The sequence below is a fragment of the Tetrao urogallus genome (assembly GCF_951394365.1).
Source record: "Tetrao urogallus genome assembly, chromosome: 2".
Lineage (NCBI taxonomy): Eukaryota > Metazoa > Chordata > Aves > Galliformes > Phasianidae > Tetrao > Tetrao urogallus.
The window spans coordinates 25947004-25960028 of NC_136814.1; the positions used below are offsets into that span (position 1 = coordinate 25947004).

The 13025-nt window shown below is 35.3% G+C and overlaps 1 protein-coding gene across 1 annotated transcript in view; it reads left to right on the plus strand.

Annotated features, from left to right (window-relative positions):
* Window positions 1–8357, plus strand: part of PRKCE (protein kinase C epsilon) — a gene marked incomplete at both ends in the record, with an annotated part of 268767 nt that extends 260410 nt beyond the window's left edge. Inside the window, one exon of the mRNA XM_079550695.1 lies at window positions 8211–8357. Coding sequence (XP_079406821.1) covers window positions 8211–8357 — 147 coding nt within the window. The remainder of the gene's footprint in view (window positions 1–8210) is intronic.
* Window positions 8358–13025: the final 4668 nt, after the last annotated feature.

Here is a 13025-nt window from a genome sequence, read left to right on the forward strand (position 1 = left end):
ACTAGTAGCCATTTGTTTTTCATTCTTGTGAAAATTAATTTTTAAAATTACAGCGATCTAGAAGAGGGCTAAGTGAATAGGGTATTTTCTATTTGCCAAACTAGGAAAGTAAGTTTAGTATTACACATGATCATATATGCAGTATGCAGTAGCTATGTGAGCAGTATATGGAGAAGGACATAGATGACTTCCCAACATTTTGTGCAGCATAGGCCTGCTGTAGTCAGATGAGCGTAAAGAAGATGGCTCCAGATTCTTTTTAGAAGTAGCCAGTGACAAGGCGAGAGGCACTGGACACAAACTGGAACAGAAAAGACTCCATCTGAACATAATTTATTTTTTTTTAATTAATAAGTTGGGTTTTTTTTAATGTGCTAGTGGCAGCACTGGCACAGGTTGCTCAGAAATGTTGGACAGTCCCTTCTTGGAGACCTTAAATAGCTGCCTGTTCTGGTCCTGGGCAAGTGGCTGTGGCAGGGATTAGACCAGGTCACCTCCAGAAGTCCCTGCCAAACTCAACATTCTCTGACTTTTGTCATGGGTGTTTGTTTGTTTGTTTGTTTGTTATTGTTTTTTTAATACACATTACATTTTCACTAAAGTTTTTCACTGCATCTCACCACTTGGCATCGCATTCATCAATTTTCTTGTAAATCACAAGAATTACAAGAATTACAAGAGTAGTGTCAAAATGTTCATTATTAAAGTGCCTGAAGTGAAAAAAAATGTTAAGATTATTGTGAAAACTGTTGTGATTCTGTAGCAGAATTGTGACTGCTATGCTCTAAGTAATACTTCTATGCACTATAGATCCTTTACAGAACAAATGTGGTCTGGTGACTCCGGGCAACCTGCTCTAGTGAGTGTTGACCATGCATGTAGCATGGGGGTTGAAACTAGATGATCATTATGGTCATTTCCTACCCAGGCTATTCTGTGATTCTGTGATTTCACTGCCCTGCTAGACTTCCCATATTTTATATTTTTTTCCATGATTTATCAAATGGCTCCTGGAAACCATGGGAATTCTAAGACCCTTTACCCAGGATTTGCCCTTGACTTGCAAATCCTCTTGCAACACCTTTTTCTTCAAACCAATCAACTCCATTTTCTGAGTTTATTGCTTTGCATTGAAGTGCTATTGATCTGTAAGAGTTTCTACACGTGTATATGAGGACTTGGCAGCAGGTGGTTCAGCATGTGGCAGCTGCACCTGCCCTGACTGCCATAACACAGCTGCAATAACAATGGTTAAAACACACTTTCAGGAGCTCACAACCAAAAATGGTCTAACCTTGGACGTGTGCCAGGACATAAGATGGGAGGTGACATTCAGCAGTCGTGACCTTAGAACAGCTGAGGATTTCGGTGGAGGCCTGCCAATAAAATGTGAACTGGAGAGGCACCCATATAAAATCTGCTCTGCAGAGAGGATCATTAAATTGCGGTAGTAATTGTATTGTGCAGATGAAGGGCATTTTAATAGAATTGCTCCATTTCTTTCTCTTCTCCCAAGCCCTCCCCACTCCGCATAGATATACAAAATAATTTCCCATATAGCTAAATCCTCAAAAACCTACTTTTAGGGTGAAAATTGAAAAGCAGAAATGCAAAAGTTGACATTTTTCCCTGCAACTTTTTTCACTCTAAAAAAGGAATGCTTTCTACCATCACATAGCTTCTGTGCTGTAGTTATGTCAGGATTAAGTTGAAAAGGAAACAAGCTCTGATAAGACGGATGAGGTGGATCTTGTTGGTAAAGGATGACCATGGGCAAGAAGTTGTAGTGATGGCCTCCAGTGCAGCTCCTGTGAATTTTGTCTTCTCAGATGTTTTAAACAGAGGAAAGTCTTGTGCTTTCGCAATCAGGCTGTGAACAAAACAAGTTTAGTATGTACACTTCTAGGGCTGTGTGCTCTGTTGAGCAAAAACCCATACCCATGTATAGCCATAAGGTACAATGGTTTACAACATTTTATTATGGGTGAGGTTCATTGCCTAGACTGTGAGCACAAAGTGATTGTCACTGAACTTGCAGAGCTTTGATCTTCTTTGCTTTGCTGTTTTGCATTATTGTATTTTTGGCTTATGGGATAAGAAAAAGGCTGTGCGAAAGTGAAGTATTATGGTTGGCATCCTGGCGATATAATCATTAAATATTTCTATCTTCTAATTCTTTAGGTTATTCCTCCTTCTCTCCTGACCCACTTTACTTTCTTAGGAAAAATACATACTGTTTTGATACAAATGTAGCTTCAGTTTCCTGGGTCAGAAATTATTCCTCTTAAAATTCATAATTTGGTGAATTAGGTTAATGTTTATTAAATGTCTGTGTACTTCCATAACAGACTAGATTACAGCCTACATAGGTTGGCATACTTTCTAAATACTGCCTGTCTGTTAAAATCTTTGCTGAATATCTTTGTTATCCATTTCTTTCTTTTAATTTGGTGTCCTTCACATCTAATGAAAGAATAAATAATCTAGAAGCACAACATCTCACCCTCTACTTGGAAGTAATTGATGTTGGTATTTGTATGAAAACTGCTTGGATTAAAAACCTTTTTTTTATCATCATAACCTTTAGCTGATGCACTGTAGTTTATGTCCGATCTATTGCAACTCTTTGTCATGTGAATAGAGAAACGGAGATACTGAATAAAAAATACATGTTTTTACAATTATTCTGATAGCTTGCATTTCCTATCTTCTCAAATTAGACATTCTAGAAAATACTTAGAATTCTCATATGACCTCTCTGTGCATGCAAATACTGTGAAGAGGTATCAACACGAGAAACAGAAAGATAAAGCTAAAGTATATTGCTTCTTAGCCTATTTCTTTCACAGTATTTGTGCTGAATTTCTATATATAGTATGAGTGGTCATTATGGTTTTTCTCAACTTTCTAGAAGCTGTTGCACCTTTATGAAAAGAAATCCACTCATTGGTGCATTAATCTCTGCCTCGCTGAGGTTTTTGTTTTCATAATAAAGAGAGGGAAATGAGAGGACAGTAATATAGATGTGAGGTTAGCCACATGACCTTGTGCTTCAAACCGATTTGTCTTATGCCCTTAGTTTTCATTTGTCTTTAAAAATAATCTGAAAATCTTGCTGGTAGAAACAAAACGCTAAGTGAGAAGGACTTCTTGGCGACACTGTCAAACCTAGAACCATTTCTCAGTGAAGCAAAATTCTGGATAAAATTGAATGATACTTTGTAAATCTTTCACTTCCTGCTGCCCATCCTGTTCATTCTACACTGTTGTCCCGTGCCCCTGGAGCTGCACAGCAAAAGTTGTAGCAACATCCTGCCCAAATTTAGTGTGTCTGTGACATGTCTGGTACGCAGTTGATATCACCATGTGCTGCACTAGAAGAGTTTCCCAGAATGACAAAGTCCAGAATTTCACTGTGGGCTTGAGGAGTCAAGCGCTGCCCCTGGCAGCGAACTGCAGTGCAGTAAAGATAAAGTATGTAATACAGTGACACAGAAAGTCCAGTGTATCTGAAGGACAGTGTTGACAGTATCTGAGACTGTGAAAACCATGGATGAGCTTTGTATGTGTTTTATGTCAAAAGATAAACTTAACTGAAAAATACAATGATTTTTTTCTACTAACATATTAGTTTGTTGCTATACTGACCATTCCTTACCTCACCTGCTGATAGTAACTGTCTGCTCTGGATTAACTCTTTATTCTATTTAACTAAGCAAAACATGCAAATTGACTTAACGATTCTTGTAGTTATATTTAATTCAAATTTATATTTAACTCATCATTTAAATTTGCATTTTAGTCTGATTTTTCTACAAAATAAGATTTTTGTGGCAGTATTGTTTTCTAGCTTCCACTCTATCTTTCTTTCATCTGCTCTGCCTGTGAACTCATTGGACAATTCCAGCCCAATTTAGTGGAGGCATTGAGGATTCAAAGCACTTGAAAGGCTTTCAGTGCTTCTCTGCAAATTAAACAAAACAGAATAATGAAATAAAGGCACATACTTCCTGGTGCCTCCAAGTTGTAGAATTAATTTAATCCTTGTCAGACATCAGAGTCCATCAAGCCCCTTGGCTTGGCCTTGTGGAGGTGCTGAGGAGAGCTCAGGCATTGCTGAGTTCCCTGGTTTGGACCACCTTCTGCCATGTGCAAGGATTTCTGCAGCTTTTCAATTCCAGTGATTCTTTGTCATACACATTTGCTTCAGAAGAGTAATGAAATGAATGGCAAGTTCTAGCCTTCTTAATGTATTTTTGTTGCTAAAAACACTTAGATTTCTTCTCTGTTGGAACTCATATAATGTCACTTAGTAATCATTAACAGAAAAGGCTGGTAATCCTTGATGCTGGAGAGCTTATAAGACATGTTCTCAATTTTTTTTAAACTTCAGTTTGTGACTGAATGTAGAAAATTAATTTTTCATTGAAATTATGGAGAAAATTAACACGGTCTGATAAAAAGTTGTTTAATATGTGCTTATTAATAGTACATTACGTTCCTTTTAATCTTTTCGTAATTATAGTAAGATATTTAAGGGGTAAAAAATATTTTTACTCATTAAATAACAGTCTTTCTCCAAATCTGTACTGGAAAACTGAAAAAGCTGATTAGGTGAAATAGCCTCAAGTTGTGCCAGGGTAAGTTTAGGGTGGATATCAGGAAAAACTTCTTTACAGAAAGGGTTGTTAAGCTCTGGAATAGGCTCTCCAGGGAGATGGTAGAATCACCATCCCTGGATGTGAAAAAACTGTTTGGATGTGGTGTTCAGGGACATGATTTAGCGGAGCGTTGTTAGAGTTAGAGTAGCATGGTTAGGTTGAGATTGGACTTGATGATCTTTTCCAACCTGAGCAATTCTATGATTCTATGAAATGATATTTTACAAAGACTGTCTTCTAAAAGCTCTAATATCTCTACTTCTTTGCACAAAACTGTGATCTGTGAAGAGAATAAAACATGACTTTGACTTAAAAATGTCATTCTTGATGAGATTATGTTAATGATGAGATCATATTAATATTTATTAAATCATGATGATCTATTCCTGTGGCGTAACAGTGTTTCATCTGATCAGATAGTATCAGCAAGATGTACTAGATTCGTCAAGTCTCCCAAGATAACTTGGTCATGCACAAGGTCAATGCTCTGATGGGATACCTATGAAGTGTTCACACTGCTAAGGAAAAAAGATTTAAAAATAGAATATGAAGCCAAATTATGCTTTTGTGTTGGGGACAGTTGTGATTTAGAAGGGTTCTTGTTTCCTAATAACAATTGTTTCTTCAGTCATCTGAAATTAAGAAGTCTTATCTGGAAAAACATTTGAAAACATGAAAATAATTGAAAATAATATCTCGCAAAGACTCAGGAGCTCTTGGCTAAAAGAAGAGAGCCATGTAACTACTGCTTTTTTAGTATGCATTTGTTAGCCAATCTGAAGACTTTTGCACTTTGTGATTTTTATTTTTTTTTTAATATTTGAAGTTGGATAATTGTGATAGTCTATTTTATCATGTGCTCTGCCTACCTTGCAGATCATCTTTCTTTTCTCTGCTCAGAGACAGCCACAGCCCTTCATACCCTCATGTTGAGCCCTCATGCTATAACTATATTTTGACTATGCTGTTGATCTGTAGAGTATTCACAGTGCAGGTACAAGAAGATAGCAATGTTAGCAGAAATGTAGCCAGACCTGTTTCATTTTAGAGGATGGAGCCTTGCAAAATAGCCATAGCTTCAAGAAGAAACTGCCTCAGTCACTAAGGAAGACTTCTCAAATAAGTCTTTCCTTTGAAAAGTGCCTTGTTATGACCTCTACCTTTTGACTTATGGCTTAATCCTTTCAATTTTATACTCTGTAGTTTATTTAATCTCACTAGACCAGTTGGTTAGTTAGAGGCTTGCTAGTATATCCTTGCAACCTCAGATCATTTCCTACCTGTTCTGTTAAGAAGCTGGTTGATTTGTATCTGTGCTGCCAAAAAGATAGGGAGTTTCTCCTAAGAAAGTAAAATATTTTTCTCCTTCTTTGGATATCTCCTTGAAGGCAGTCTTTAAGTAATGCTAGGCTTTTAAATCTAAGTAAATTCCTTTATTTGTTGTGTCAGAAGTGTTTGCGATTCAGAGTTCTTCTGGAAGTGCAATTATTTGTAATCAACAGGATTTAGATTTTTACAAGTACTCACCTGCACTCATTTTCACTTAACATCTTAATAGATCTCAGCGATGGTGTTCTGGAAAAAAAGTAGCTATTATCAATTAATCGCCCCAGTTGGAATCTGGGAAATTTTCATTTTAATCTTTTAATTTCAGAAAGAAAATACAATTTTGCCAAATATGTTCAGTATGAAAAACTGAATATAATTCATATGTCATGAAATTGTTTTCAGCCACTGTAGAGCTTATTTGCCCCAAATAGTTAGTGGTTAAAGTGTGAGTATAAGCAAGTTTCTCCTGCATGAAGCTACAGATCTGAATTTGAATTTTACTTTTTACAAACATTCACTTACCATCTTCTGCTTTAGTGAAAATACTTGCAGCAAATTCATTGTATGAGTGTGTGAAAATATTGTGGTAGGACATGACGAACAGGAAGAATGCAGACATAGTTAAAATGTAATATAATTCAAAATTCCTTTTTTCTTGTTTTGCAGTATTTGAAAAAAATAAAAATAAAAAATCTAAGCTATATCCCTTACTTTTTATGCAGTTCAAAGTAGGCCACGTACACTTTATATGCAAATTTCTGTACAAAGTAAATATTACAAATATAGACAAGATAACCATATGTTTATATAAATGTTTTTAAAGTCTATATTCTTTTCCTTTTAGTGGAACTTTGAAGATAGAAAATGTATATTTTTGATTGTCTACTTAGAAAGTACTTGGTTTGCAGTCTCTTTTTTTTCTATAGTTATAAGCTTCTTACAAACTACACAGGTGGTGTTTGCTATAGGTATGCCTCAGGCAGATCTAATGAAGAAAATACAATAATATATCTAATTTATAGGAAAATTTGTCTGCATTGAAAGAAGGCCTCTACCCCATTTGGAATTCATCAGTGTATCAATTTGAAATACATCATGTGTCATCCTTTGTGGCATACCTCTTGATGAGTTTATCATTTAACTTTGCACAACAAATAGCTATTCTATTTCTGGTATCATCTTCATCTTAGACATGGAGGATGGACACAAAGTAGGTTTTTACAGTGCTGTTGTGCCTCCATTATGTGTCAGTCAGATTTCATGAAATAAAGAGAAAGGATAGACGAAAAAGGGAAAGGAAAATATTTGTTCCGATTCCCTGAACCTGTACATGCCTGAAATATGCTGCTAACATGAAAAATATGAATGGTATAGGTCTCAGGACAATGACTTTAAGGAACGTTTACCCCCATGGCCTGATATTCTTTACATGCAAGTGGTTACAGATAGTTACTGTTGTGAGTGTCCTAAGGAAAATGAGCCAGCCTTTTCAATTCTGTCTCTAGTTAACAAACTTTCTCCCACTCATAGCATGTCCAATTGCAACCCATTGGGCCAAATTTACTGAAAGACCAAGGTTTTTTAGTCTTCCATGGAGAAATCCTGGTGCCACTGAAACAAGGGAGAGCTCTGAGATGGATTTCTTTGTAGCTAGACTTCTGTGCTTTGCTGTGTTGCTCTGAATTACATTAGTCTGCATTAGGACTTCTCAATGTTGAGCTCAAAAATTTTGGGCTGAGATCTGCTGTGATCTAATTTTAAAGCCAAATATACCCAGATACAAAGAAATGGTTAAATTAGAGTTAAAAGAGTTGGGTATATTGTGGGGAAATCAAATTCACTCTCTGCCTCTCAGATGAGATATCATTGTGTTCAAATCTATGAGGAAACAGCCACCAACTAAGCCAAAACCCTTTCTAAATTAGTCCTAATCTCAGCTTCCTGCTTTATCATCATACTGCTATTCCTTCGCCTGTCAGAGACCAGCGAGTCTCTGGGAACTCATTGATAGTACTGCTTCTCTGGCCTCTCCTGAATTCATTTATAGTTCTTGCTATTGTAGCTTCTCTCATACGTCTGTTATTATTTGTGTGAAGTAGCTCCTCTTTTATTTCAGCCATTCCATAAAATTCAGCCTTTTGGGGTTGGGGAAGCAGGGAGAGGACCTTTTATTTTGCTGTGCTATTCTACCATTCACCTTGTTTGTATTTTTCTTCTCAGAAAACCAAAAGGGATGTAAATAACTTTGATCAAGACTTTACACGAGAAGAGCCGGTATTAACTCTAGTGGATGAGACAATTATAAAACAAATCAATCAAGAAGAATTTAAAGGGTTCTCTTATTTTGGAGAAGAGCTATTGCCATAGACATCGTTAGGCTGACAGATGAATCATGCTGCAAGATGTGATTCTGAAGAGATCGTCAGATTACTGAGACTCAGTAGATCAAGAACTACTTCTCTTACTCTGAGCCCATATCCCCAGTTTAAGTATATATTTATTGTTTTTTTTTCTTTAATCTTCTGACATGAAAGCACTCTTAATTTCTGTCTCACAAAGCAATGCAAAACAATTTTGTATCAGAAATTGTAGATGTAACACACTGCCGTATATTTGCAACTATTATTCCAAAGATCTCCTCACAAGACAAAATTGCATCTTTTCATGGAAAATGGAGCCATGCTATTAAAAGTGATTTAACAGATCATGTCATGTAATTGTATGAATTTAAGCTGAGAAGGTGAGACCTGTTTCTTCTGCACTTGTGGTTACTGTGAGATCTGTGCTCAAATGTGGAACAAGTCACGTATTACTTACCCTTCAGTCAGTGAAGAAGTCTGCATTCTTTGGGGTGTAGTCCTAAACTATGAATGTCTTATTGAGGTGAGGTACAGACATAAAATAAAGCTGTCCAGAAGAAGAAGTACATCAATTCAGACTTTCAGTGAATTTCCTCATAAAATGTATGGAAAACTTTTAGGAATAAGAAGAGTAATGAAGATAACTGAAATTTTATTCAAAGAAAGATCCTATATGGATAGATATTAAAGGGCTAAAGAATGAAAAGCCTATAGTGCTTTAACACAGCTATATATAGGCATTTTACAGTTTTTTAGGCAATTGGATCCATGTTATTAAATTGAATATCCATTTAAATGAACCATTAATGTGATGGCAAGCTTGCAAATGTTTATAATTAATTTGACATTAAAAGTTAATTATAAACACTGTAAATCTGCATTTTCCATTGTAGCTAAGTTGATAAATAATTTCTTATTTATATTTATTTTCTCAGCAGTGTGTTACTTTTGCACACTTTTACAAAACCATAATACTACTGTGTTTGTTGTTTTTTATGTTTGAAATCTAAAAAGAAAACTGCTTTTAGAAGACACAAAATAAGGCTACACATGCATTTTGTGGAATTGTGTTGAAAAACTGAAGATCAAACATTACAAACTGACATTATTGAAAGTTGTAAATTGAATTTTTTGTGTATTAATTGAAATGGTAACTCATGTGGACAATATTACTAATGTGAAGTTACCTCCTGTAGATATGCTAACAGTGTTATGTACTTATATTTCCAGGAGTACCCTGTGGTTTGTTTTGTTTTTGTTTGGGGTTTTTTGGGGTTTTTTTTTTTTTTTTTTTTTTTTTTTTTGTGTACATGTATCGCTGAGGTCATTTTATTATATATTTTACTGGACTGAGTGAGCGGTCATTGGAATCCATTTTAATTGTTGCACATGGATTTCCAGCTGCACAAAAATATATATACTTGTGATTGGCAAAGTGGCACTAAAAAGCTTTTTTGCCTTTTGTACAGGTGAGATTTTGTATATAGTGTTTGCTGCAAGGCCTGTGGAATTCATTGAATATAGAGGTATCAACTGCTGCATGTTCAGGCATACTATTAAAATGTTAGTCTATGAAAGAATAATTATAATAATGTCCATGTGCAATACTCTTGTATGTGTATTGGTTCAAGTTACTGTCAGAGAGATGAGGTTTTTGTTATAAAAAGATGTAGACATATATTAAGCTATACTAAATCTCCTGTATAGTTCTCTTCAACTCTATTATGATATGATAGAGCTAGGAAAGAGAAGGAATGTTACAAATCGTGGTGGGCAAAGTAAGAATCATTGGCTTTAAGAGATAATCTTGGTCTCAAGCAGATGAGTTAGTTTGTGTCAGTTTTACGTCTGGCTGCTCATAGCCTGTTACTGATGACAACATTCAGTTCCATTTTGTTTTGTTTTTAAAACTCAGGTGTAATTATTATATATATTCTTATGATGATTTCGAAATATTAAATATTATGATATATCAATTAATGTGTTGTCTAGCCTACAGGTGTAATAATGGATCAAGCCTTTAGTTTAATTTAATTTATCTTCAGTGATCTTTTGTACTGGGAAAAGACTAGCTTCTGGAGCTGAGTACCAGCACAGAAACATTTTAATGATTTCATCATCTCAATGTTTAAATTTCTTTCTCTTTTAGAAATATATTGTAGAACTGCCCATCAATTCATGTCTCACTACTGGCTCTGTTTATTTCTCATCACAGTTAGCTTTTGACATCCAGGCAAGAACTGATCACAATGCTGAAGTGTTCCTTTCCATAGGTGAGTAGACTGGCTAGGAAGGCAAGTTATTGAATAGTGCACTACTGTTTGTACAACACGAGGCCTTTACATAAAACTATGAGCGTTTATTTTGAAGGAATAAAAGCATCCCAGAAAGCTTTTTTAAAGTAAGGTATATTCCCATTTCTAACACAGAGATAAGCAGCAAATGTTTGTATTTCAAGAGGCCTCAACACCTGCATTATTTGGTAGGATGCTAAGAGAAAAGTCAAGGAGATAAAAACTTTTGCATGGGCAGATATTTCTTCAATATAATTAGTTAGATCCTCTGCATTGGGTTTACATCAGAAGGTTTGTCTGTTACCTAGAACATTTTTTAAAGATAAATCTTAAAAATGGACATTTACATTTCTGCCTGTTCTGTAGAATCTTTCCTGTTCCTTCTTTGTAAAATGAGTGCAAAATGCCAAAAAGACTCTTAATAATAATAATGATTATGAAGAATCCATCGTTTCTTGTTTTCCCTCCAAATAAACCTTATTAAAAAAAGAGAAACAAGTTATTCTCTATAGGGTGAAAAATAATTCTCTCCAAAAAAGGATTAAAAATTACCTCTTCTTAAATTATGTGCAGAGTAGTTCTGGCTAAATATAAAATGTATTCAGTTTTTTGGGGGGAAGGTGGGGGGAGGAGGGGTAGGCTTTTTTTATTGTGAGGATTTATTTGTACAGGTTTTTTTTTTTTTCTTATGGATGTAATTTGAATCTCTTGCCATTCATTAGTGTTATTTCATCGTAAACATTATTACTGTGCCAAATGTACTGTATTCAAAAGGATGTGAATGTGTATTGTTTCAAAACCTAATAAATACAATGATGTTAAATCTTATTTTTTTTCCCAAAGTCTTCATGAGTATTTCCTAATGAGGAAGAAACAAAGATGAAGGATGAATATTTTTCCTGTTACGTGTTGTACAAAGTACCATGAGCTTGTCTTTTAGGAGTGGATGTTTGGCGAAGGGAAGATTTGCTAAGAAATTCATCTGTGAAGAACTAAAAACTCCAAGAGAAACGCAGGTAACAGTGAGTGAACCATTTATCTTGGGCAATATAATATTTGCCCCCAAAACTGAACAGGTGAGTTTAGAGACTTTTATGTGTTTACCAGCTGAGTGATGGTTGCTGAGTTCTTAGCAGTCTAATCCCAAAATTTTGCTTAGCTGTATTGTTGAAACTCAGTAAGGCACTTCGCGTGCAAACATGTGAGACTACTTTAGTCTTCCATTTCACTGAATAGAAGGATTAATGGTATGTGTAAGTCTAATTTATTTAATTAGAGATTTAATTAATTAGACACTGTATTAACTTAATCTGTCAATGTGACATTATCTGAAATATTTCAATATTTCATTGTGTTTTGATTTGAACCCCAAATTCTTTCAGTTTTCATGATCTAAAATTCTTAACATTTGCTTCAGAAAACCAGCTATCAGCATGATCTGGCACTGAGTCGTTTACCACTTGAAGGTAGACCATATAACCTTAAAAATATATATTCCTGAGTTGGAAGTATGCTTTATTTTATTCACTGCAGTTTGTCTAATCCTTCACTTGTTTTCTTCACACTGAGTTTTTTGTTATTATACACTGTACAGTCAATAAGTGTACAGAGGTGTAAAATCAATTGGTGTACAGAGTTTTAGACTAAGTAAGATTATCACAACAGGAAGATAATAAATGAAAAATGTTTACTGATGTTGTAGGCTTGCAATATTCTCCAGAGGAGTGATCTCCAAGAAGAGATCCTTCCTCAGTGGCAGTCAGCACTTAAATGGGATGTAGGAGGGGTGGAACCAGGCTCCAACCTTTCTGATAGCACAGGTGCCTTCACCTGTACTCCTGTAGCTAAATCATTGCTTGCCTCAGGTGGTCAATCAGAGGTTCAGGCCGTGATTCAGCAGTTCCCATATATACACATATTCTGAATTCTGTGTATGGACAACATTAGCATAGGCTTTGTTGTCTAGATTTTGCCAGTTAAACAACTATGTAAGATCTTCAGAGTATGTTTAGCAAAATTAAAGCATCTAAAGGACTTAAAAATCACTCTGCAAAAAAACAGGCATAATTGGTCTCCAAATGTATTAGTCCATATGATTTTTCTCTTACTGCCATAACTAATGTCTTAGAGGTTTCCAGAACACAAGTGATGCATGTAAGAGTTTTTATGCTTGCTGATCGAGTGCAAGATTTGGAAATAAAACTGTTAAAACAAGTCCAGAAGATTCCTAAAACACCTCTGGTGATGTACTTTGATGCAGGTACTAAAAGGAAGGTACCTACCTAGATTTGTTGTCTGTAAACAAAGTGGTGATTGGTGGCCATATTAGCCATAGTGGCTGTGAAGTAGTCAAGATTAAAATCTTTGGTGATAGGAAATAG